This window comes from Solanum tuberosum, unplaced genomic scaffold, assembly GCF_000226075.1.
Source record: "Solanum tuberosum cultivar DM 1-3 516 R44 unplaced genomic scaffold, SolTub_3.0 scf00669, whole genome shotgun sequence".
In the NCBI taxonomy this organism is placed as follows: domain Eukaryota; kingdom Viridiplantae; phylum Streptophyta; class Magnoliopsida; order Solanales; family Solanaceae; genus Solanum; species Solanum tuberosum.
Genome location: NW_006239620.1, coordinates 138464 through 148867, shown reverse-complemented (window position 1 = coordinate 148867; position 10404 = coordinate 138464). Strand labels below are relative to the sequence as shown.

The 10404-nt window shown below is 32.3% G+C and overlaps 1 protein-coding gene across 2 annotated transcripts; it reads left to right on the top strand.

Moving 5' to 3' along the window:
• Positions 1 to 5419: 5419 nt before the first annotated feature.
• LOC102597733 (choline monooxygenase, chloroplastic-like) lies at positions 5420 to 10012 on the top strand. 2 transcript variants are annotated; one of them, XM_015305164.1, is made up of 10 exons: positions 5420 to 5744; positions 7925 to 7970; positions 8037 to 8172; positions 8623 to 8697; positions 8785 to 8997; positions 9099 to 9209; positions 9289 to 9410; positions 9477 to 9570; positions 9660 to 9710; positions 9809 to 10012. In XM_015305164.1, exons 1-10 carry the CDS (start codon positions 5477 to 5479, stop codon positions 9944 to 9946), a joined length of 1254 nt encoding a protein of 417 aa, XP_015160650.1. In that variant the 5' UTR covers positions 5420 to 5476; the 3' UTR covers positions 9947 to 10012.
• Positions 10013 to 10404: the final 392 nt, after the last annotated feature.

Genomic DNA, 10404 nt, shown 5'->3' with positions numbered 1-10404 from the left:
ACATATCCCTTTTTTATAAAAAAAAAACACCCCAACACTTAGCCTCAAAAAATGAGGCTTTAAAAAAAATAGCTTACTGGAAATTGCAAATCTGCATAGATAGATTTTACGAAAATGGTCATAACTCCTTCATTCTAACTCGGAATAAGGTGAAACCAAGCTAACTCCAGGGCTTTAATTTTGATAGCTTATGGCCCTTCCAGTTCCTTGTGTGCTAAGAGATATGCCCCTTTAAAGTGGATCCTTCCAAATCGCATTTTTGCGATTTTCAAATTTTGATACGGTTGCTCTAAAATTCGGGTTAGACCCATTTCCCACTCAATTTGACCCCCTGAATAAGAATATGAAGTCGAATTTCCGAAATCATGCACGGATTTTGAGATATATGGAAATTACAATTATAGGTGTTTCCGAAGCACATTTTCGGGCATTTTTGGGGTCGTTTCAATTACGTAAACACACTTAGCATGCATTAAGATGATGAATAAATTCTTATCTAGTGTCCTCGACTTCACATGAACACGGGTAGATTTATTACGTGTCAATACTCATGAGAGAGAGGAGAAAAATGCAGTAGTTCAATCCAATATAAAGCTATCATGGGATCCTTCTAATTACTTAGGCGAGATATGAGAACAAGGAGAGAAACTTATCAAAATTTCAGAAAATGAAGTATTCAGGGGATCTGTCACGACCCAAGCCTAGGGCCTAGACGTGACCGGCGAATGGGGAACCCGAAGGAACCCCAAACAAGCCTCATAGCGTATTATCACACATCCTTGGTCGCTGAAGCAATTAAAATGACCATAAGCGATAAGCATAATCAAGGGGAAATCGGGACTGAGGGAGCAAGAGAAAAAGAGAATGATACATAAATACCATAGATGAGTCAAGCTCAAGCATAATACACAACTTGTCCAACACCACCTCTAAACATGGATACTTAGCGGGGGCCAAGACAAACTACCGGGCTCACCCTCATAGTCAATACATAATTAAAAAAGAAAAAAAAAGGTCTTATACATAGCAAGAGATCACAAGCAACGTCCCATGGGTCATGAACTCTCGATGTATTTCCGAGGAGTATCATGTATATACGGTTGAGAGAGTACTTGGTATTTTGAGGCATATCATTTCATGGTGTCATATTGCATTGCATCTCATGACATCCTTCACTCTTGATGATTATGTGTTTTATTGGTGGTTGGAAAGTACTTGATATTTGATTACCTTTATTTGATGAACTTGATCTTGTGTGTTGCTGATAATTTGTGAGTGCTTTTTTGTGGAAGTTGTGATTGATGAATATTGAGTTTGTTGTTGAGGATATGTAATTTGTTAAAGTGATTGTTGTTGAGCTGGGTGCTATGTAAACTGTGAACTGAGCCCGGACCTTTTTGATATTTTCTCTTCTCCTTGTCTAAGGCTTCTTATGGAGGTTTGTGAGGTAGCTGCTTGTCATTTCAGCGGACCTTCTTACTCTTATTTATGATCTTGTTCTATTCTAGAAACAATGTCAATTCGAGACTAGCGTTTTTCTTTTGAATCAATTGTAATACTTTAGAGGCTTGCACACGTGACAACCAGATTTTGGGGTATTTTTGAGTTGATTATAAAAATTTCCGCATTTTATTGTAATGGTTGAGTTTTTTAGAATGACTTGTATTGGTGGGATAAGACGAGTGTCATCACGTCCATTTCTGGGTCGTGACAGTTATACTAACGAAATTTACAAAGAAGAAAATTGTATACAAGAAAAGTTCTATTTTAATAAATTTTAAAGAAGAATGTTCTAATTCGCGCGGGTCCATTTACTAGTTATATATATAATGTCGAGATGGTTTGGTCTCGGGTTGATTTTTTTTAGTTGAAACCAAACCAACCCAAATATAGTCAGGTTTTTTTTTTCCAATACAAAATCAAGTCAAACCAAACCATTATTCGGATTTTTTTTCCGATTTGACTCAATTTGCGGTTTGATTCGATTTTCGGTTCGGTGTTGACCCCTACTACAAAGTTAAAGTTACTTGTCACAAACATTTGACAAGAACAATAAGCATAAATTTCTTACTTTATGTTGCATTAATTTGTCAAAATGTTTCATATTATATACTCTCTATTATATAATGATAGTTGCTAGTACATTATGTGTCCTAATTATATAAAATTTGAAGATTTCTTATAAGAATAAATTAAATGATATAATATATCATTTATTATTTTGCAAATAATTCTGTCAACTCAACTTTACTGGTGATCATATTGTAAGGGAGGTCTTAAAAAAAAGGCTTAAGTCATATGAGGCCTCTTAAAGTTATTCGTATAATTTATTTAGATATATTAATTTAAATTTGTACCTATTGAACACTCTAACTTTAAGAAATTTTTACCTATTTGACATAAACTGACAAACGGTTGAAAAATAAAAATGTGTGTATCTCAAACGTGAATACAAAATCGATTTACCAATAAAATGATGACACGTGGTATTGTATTTAAATTTTTTTAAAAGCTTTATTTAAATAATCCAAAAAGTATTTTAAAAAATTAAAAAGTTTTTTTTTAATTAACAACTCCCCCCCCCCCCCTTTCCCTTTCCCTTCATCTTCAATAGACCCAATTCTGATTTCCCCGGTGGAATCGGTGTCGCCGGTGTTCACGGTTTGGATAAAAACCGATCCAAACCAAAAAACCAAACCAAACCGATTTTATTTGGGTTTGGTTTGGTTTGGTTTTAGATTTTTGAAAACCGATAGTATTTGGTTTGGTTATGGTTTTATTCGAAAAAACCCAAAGAAATAACCGAACCGAACCGATGAATTATATACATATATTTTATTAATATACATACTTAATATATTATTTTTATAAACAATTTTAAAGATCTTATACATATTTTCATTAAAATTTCTTTATAATTTACTTATTGAAAGCAAAAAATGCCCAAGATGAAACATTTATCTTATTGATTTCATGTATATGAGTGTCTATGTCTAATTTTTTTGTGGACTGAAAATGTTATTGTCTCTTCCTTCTAAGCCAATATAGTGTAATTTTTAAAGCTTTATTGATAGTAAATTTAGTGATTGAAAGTTTAGTAATTTAAGTCATTCTAACTATTTTTCGTTTTGAATGGATTGTTGTCACTTTTTTCACATTTTAAATGAATTGTTTCTTTTATTTTTGTGTATGGTTAATAACCGAACCAAACCAATCCGAAACCGATAATCACCAAACCGATAAATGTATATTATATTTGGTTTGGTTTGGTTTTGATAATTTTAAAACCGATTAAGTTGGTTTGGTTTTGGTTTTGACCAATAACCGATCCAAACCAACCCGTGAACACCCCTAGGTGTCGGCATCGGCGACGCCAGCAAACCATCGCTCTACCTCTTTCGTTGGCGTCGGCAGTACAAAATACACCATTGTTATCCACTCAAGCTAAATATTCATTCTCCTTCATTTTTATAGCATGAATATCTCTTACTCATTGCCTTCATCTTCTATCCATTAGTAACTATTTATTAGAATTGGAAAAAAAATAACAAACTTTGATCCAAAAAAAATCAATTCATATTTTTTTCATGTAATAATTTGAGCTTCATCGACATAATTGAGACGTAAATTAACATTAAAAAAAAAAGGGGAAATAAGAAGAAGAATGGCAGAGGGTGAGAGAAAGAGAGGTGGAGGGGGTGGGGTTGCAGGGATGGAGAAGAAGACGACTGCTCCTTTTTTCTTTTTATTAATTAAGTTTTTTTCTTTTTTATTAATTCAGGTGTATAAATTAAGGAGAAAAAAAAAGAAATATAATTATTTTTTGATGACTTAACGCGATCAAAGAAAGTGAATCACACGTTTTTTGTCATGTCAGTATTTTGTGTCCAATAGATTTTTGAACAAATAAGGTGTTCAATTGGTACAAGGATAAGTTCAACACCCACATGATTTTGCAAATAAATCAATATCATTTATTATTCTCATTTTATTATTATTTTTCAGTGTAAAAATTTGAAAAATCAAGCTATCATTTTATTAAAACGCTAATTATGACATCCCTTCTCTCCTATTTACACCTCGGACCTCACCCTTCTTTTGAAAATAAAAACGGTTTCACATTTTTCTAACTCAAAATGATTAGAAATGTTTTCAAAATAATATTTTTATTAGAATATAAAAATATCATTCAATCCATTCATATAGTATAATGAGAATTTACATGGACATATAATTTTAAAAATAAATTAAGAGAGGAACGTAAACAAGAAAATAGTCAGGGGCATGAGTTTCACATGAATTTTCTTAATCGTTAGATATCATTGAAAAAGAAAGAGGAAATGAGTAACTAAAACAAGTACTCCCTCCATTTCATTTTATGTGAGATAGTTTGACTTGGCACGAGTTTAAGAAAGAAATGAAGATTTTTAAAATTTGCGGTCTAAAATAAATGATAGGAACTTGTGTGTCTATAAATCATTTAATTAGGAATAAAATGGACATTTTAAAGTTGAAGTGTTACTTAATATAAAAATGTGTCATTCTTTTTTGGACGGACTAAAAAGGAAAGTAAGTCATATAAATTGAGATATAGGGAGTAGTTATTTTAAGATAATTATCTTGTACTCAATACGGAACACTACAATCCCAATATAACTAATTTCACGATTTTATCTTAATCAATCACTCGTCCCAATTTATGAAACACATTTCATTTTTTTTTAGAGTCAAACAGTTTAAGTTTGACAGAGAATTTGCTCATGGAATCTTCAATTTTTTTAAAAATTGAAATTTATATATTTGTAAAGTACGTAAAAATTATTATAAGTTACAATAATAATTGAGCAAATTATTATAACTTCAATTTCATTTCATGATATCATATCATGATATCATATCATGATTCCATATCATGATACCATATCACATGACCAAACGGGCCCTAAGTTTCATTTAAACTAATTGGGCTATTGTTGTATCCAACTTTCCCCTTTGTTTTTTGGGCAAACTAAGGTTAAAAAAATCAAAACTATTTTCCTGCGGATATATTGTAAATTAATTTTTATATCTCTAAAAAAAAATTAGAATATCTATAATAAAGTTTATAAGAAAATAAGTGAAAAGAATAAATTTGACCATCAAAATAATAAATTCAAATTAGTTATTGAATTAAAAAAAAAGTGTGAGAAGGATAAAATATATCCCTACATAAATTGTTTTTTTAAAATAAAAAATAGTTTTTTCATTTCCGTTAGGAAAAAAAAATATATGTGAGTCATTTGTACAATCAATAAGAGTATATATGAGTCACTTTCAGAACGAGGATTATATTGAGGAATATATCAAACCCATTTTTCCCTATTTTTAATTTTTAGTATATTATTTTCTCATATTTAAGTCTCAATCAGTATCTAAATTGTAGATCATGTTATTATTGTTTGGCCTGCAAAATACAGAAATAATTTGAGTCTCAAACATGGTAGTGCTACAGAGATTCACTTCTTTTCATCAGTTCAACAAACACAAATTATCTTCTATTCAATTTTTCATTTGTTCTGTAAAACCCAGAAAACATCATCTTTCATTTAAAATTTCATGTGATTCTAATAAAAAATTGGTTTTAGAATTTGATCCCAAAATCCCAATTGAAGAAGCCATCACCCCACCTAGTTCTTGGTATACTGACTCTTGTTTTTACACTCATGAACTCAATCAAGTCTTCTTCAAAGGTTGGCAAGCTGTTGGTATGACATCTTTTCTTATCTTATTGAGATCTCTCCGTCCATTTTTACTTCTCCGCTATACTATTTTGAGATGTTCAACTAGTTTATAAAATTAATGAATAATTTAACATGTTAGGTCTATTTTACCCTTGCTGTTTAGATGACTTGTATTTAATACGGGTCATTTGATAAAGTTATCTTTTATCATTTACTGCTTCTTAATTCTTGTGGCAAGTCAATAGTGGACAACTATTGTTGGCAACAACAACAGTATATATGCTTCTTTATCATCCTTGAAATTTTTGTTTAAAGATTGATACTTTATATAGTATTTATTCTTACTTTCTCTGAATTTCTGTCTAAAGATTGATACTTTGGATAGTATTTTATTCTTGCTTTGTCTTAATTTTTGTTTGAAGATTGATACTTTGGATAGTATTTACAAGTGTTTTAAAAAAACTCTGTTCGGGGCTCGTCAAGTGTGGGGCTTAGTTTTGTAAGACTTACGTCCTAAGCGCCCGACTGTACGCCCTCAGTGTTTTAAACAACTCTGTTGGGACTCACCTCGGGGCACACCCTATGGCGGGACTTTATCAAAACGCCTCGAGACTCAAGTGGGGCTTAGTTCTGTAAGACGTATGCCCTAAGCTCCCGACTGTACGCCCTAAGCACGCCCAACCAACGCCCAACACTAAAGGCTCGCCTAACAGATCTTACACAAATTATGTGTTAAAATCTTTAGTTAACATTGTTGACCCTCATAATTCTTGAATAATTGAATGGATAAATAATAATTTTTAATCTATAGAGATAAAGAAGATTGAGAATAACTCAAATAACAAGTTTTAATATTACATCTTTCTTATTTGGTAACACTATTAAAGTAATTATATATTACGTAACATTTCTTTTATAAATATGAAAGTAATTATATATTACGTAACATTTCTTTTATAAATACGTCGCGGAATTTTACTTTTTCACTTATCATTGGTCTTTATGGTTTAGTCATATGTCTCAAAATTATTATATTTTATTTAGCTATTTGAAAGTAATTTTATTTTTATTCATGATTGAGTGATGTTTTTATTATAATACTAGTAACGCTATTAATTATTTTCTTTTGGGGGGTAAATCGTATAGTATGATAAAAAAAAAAATTTGAGAAATAATGATTCTTTTATTATTAGAAAGTTAAAGGGGTAAATCGTATAGTATGATAAATAAAAATATTTTTGAGAAATAATGATTCTTTTATTATTAGAAAGTTAAGATATTAGATTATTTATACTTGTATAATCATGTTAGAACTTTTATTTTCTATTAGTTTATTTAATCATATTTGTAATTATTTCAAACTTTTGATTTATTTTTATAATTTTGTGTTATTATTTATTATACTATAATATAAAATTAAAAATTTAAAGATCCATAGGGCTTACGCCCCCATTATAATTTTGTGTTATTATATTATTATACTATAATATAAATTAAAATTTTAAAAATCCATAGGTCTTACGCCCCACGTCTCGAGGCTTATGCCTCGCCCTATACTAAGTAAAATGCCTCGTCTCATGCCCCCTCCTTTTAAAACATTGGTATTTACTCTTAGCAACTCTTAGGTTACAATTTTTCACATGGCAGGTTTAAGATCATAATTTATTCTTAGCAGCTCTTCAATTACAATATTTCGCGTGGCATGTTCAAGATTATAGGATTAAAAGACATTTTTGATACATTCTACCTATCTAGTTTAAGGCCACAAAATTTGAAAGTCTTGTTTACTTTCTTAAACTAGACGAACAAATTGAAATGGAGAGAGTACTGTTATACATTACATGGGAGGGAAGGGAATCCTTCTTCATTTGCAACTGTATCAGTAGTTGGTGTGTGTGTTCTTTCTCTTTGTGTGTGTGTGCGTGCGGTTTTTCATGTGTAAGTGTATTTCCGTGATGGGAATAGAGAAAAATTTAGTCTAACGTTGTTGAAGTGTTTTGTGTATACTGTTATGAGAGCTTATTTTCAAAGTGTAGCTTGCAAAGTTCAATTCAATGTGAGTGCAATCTGCTTAGGATGCTATATCCTAACGCGATGGTAAGATACCTGATCACGGGGAACGAAATTGTATTGACAATAGGACAAGTAAAAAGAGAGTATTGAGTTATTCTGCTCTCTGAATTGTGACTTTTCTGCAATTGCAGGGTACACTGAACAGATCAAAGAGCCTAGGCAATATTTCACTGGAAGGTACTAAGTTATTCTTGATATGCCTATATATCTGTTTTGTTCATGTAGCTAATCGTTGAAATACAGATTGGGCAATGTCGAGTATGTTGTATGTCGAGATGATGGTGGAAAAATACATGCTTTTCACAATGTTTGTCGCCATCATGCCTCTCTTCTTGCCTCAGGAAGTGGGAAAAGCTCTTGCTTTGTTTGTCCATACCATGTGAGCTTTTTATTACTCAGTTTTAGAGCTTTCTTGATCCTTTTAGCTGATTTCAGTTTTCCTTCAATATCTGGTAGTTGACTCTCATACATTTACTGATACAGTTGGCTCAAGTAAAGCATATAGTATTGAAAGAAAATACAGTAATGAAGAAGCCATGCTAAAACAAAGTAGAAGAGAACAGTAGCAACAACACGTTGAAGACTCAAATTCTCCTTAGTTTCTTCCTCCTTTAGTTTGTGATGAGTGCTTATTGTGACCATCAACTGGTCAGACGAAGGACATAACAATCAATTACTTAAATAGTTAATTCAGCAGTAAACGTTTTGTTCTTCTTCTTGATTTCTTTATGTACTTAGTATTAGGCATCCCAGAGGATATCATTCTCATGTAACTTATTTGGTTGTTATCTGATATACTTCATTTAATGGTTCTTGTTCCATTTCGCAGGGGTGGACATATGGATTGGATGGAGCACTTCTAAAGGCAACTAGAATAACAGGAATCAAGAACTTCAAAGTGAATGTATGTATGTAATAAATATTCTCAGTTCATGGTTGTTTTATGTATAATGTCGGGGTGATTTGATTTGATCTTCTATATGAAGGATAGGAGATGGGACTAGTCCCAATGAGAGTAGCTGTATGGGGACCATTCATACTTGTCAATTTTGAAAATGGAGTTTTGCCTGAACAAGAATCCGATTTTGACTTTGTTGGAAACGAATGGTTGGGTAGTTCATCCCAAATCTTGGCTGATGGTGGAGTGGATTCTTCATTGAGTTTTTTATGCAGACGTGAATACACCATTGAGTGTAACTGGAAGGTTAGTTAGTTCTCACATTATGATTTCGTCGAGAAAGTTATTTGACATCTCCGTTCTGATTATGCGCTTGATCCCAGAATCAAGCTAAATTTTCAAACCAGTCTGTTCTGTTGCAGGTCTTCTGTGACAACTACTTGGATGGTGGTTATCATGTACCATATGCCCATAAAGGTCTTGCTTCGGGTCTGACACTTGACTCGTACTCTACCACTGTATGTATGTCCAACATCAGCTTTATCATTCTATATTACTTGTATTGTTGCGTGTAACTCCCTCCTAATAATGAATCAGATATTTGAGAAAGTCAGCATCCAACGATGTGAAACTGGTAGTGCAGAAAAGGACCAAGACTTTGATCGACTTGGATCAAAAGCTTTATATGCATTCGTGTATCCCAACTTTATGATCAACAGGTTGGTGCTTCATTAACATATATGACCTGCAATTCTTGTAAAACTAAACTCTGGAGCTTTGTGTAGGTACGGTCCTTGGATGGACACGAATCTCGTACTGCCTCAAGGACCTCGGAAATGTCTAGTGATATTTGACTACTTTCTTGATTCATCTGTCAAGGTAAATGTACGTAGTACAATATGTTTTCTTGCTCTAAGATAAAAGGTATTACTTGGAGCTAGCAATTTCATCATCATCTTTGTTCACAGGGTGATGAGAGTTTTATCTCACAGAGTCTCGAGGATAGTGAGACAGTGCAGGTACAGTAAAAATATGCAAGATTTCATCGTCACCACGTTAATTGCAATCTGTATGCTTTCATACTCATTATAATAACATTGCTGATTACAATTAACAGATGGAGGATATAAAGTTATGTGAAGCTGTTCAACGAGGCCTTGAATCACCTGCATACTGCTCTGGCCGCTACGCGCCACAAGTTGAGAAGGCTATGCATCATTTTCACAGCCTTGTATATCAAAATCTTTCTGATTGATTCATGTATATATTTCCATGTTATTTCAACAGCACACTACTTTAATGTTATACTTGTTTAATTCCTCATCACTTCCATCGTAACATGTTAAGTTTTAAAAAGTAACAAGCTTTGAGGATTTGCTCAATTGTTCATTCTCCCTCCCAAGTGGCTTCTGAAAGCTCGACATGAAAGAATGAAGAAATAAGCCACAATACCATCCCTACTAACCGTCTAACCTTGTAGCCATTGGGTATGAAAAGAAACATATGTTTGCAAATTTTGCCAAGCCAAAAGATTACAAATAAAAATAACTATATTGTGTACCAAACTTTGGTTGGTAACTTCAGAAAAAGAGAACATTCTTTAATCTTAGTGAATATGAGAATTCACGCCCCACTCATTTATTTGTGAAAGAATCATTTCTACCTGCAATACTATTTCGGCCAGCCAACATTAAATAAAAATTATGTGTACTG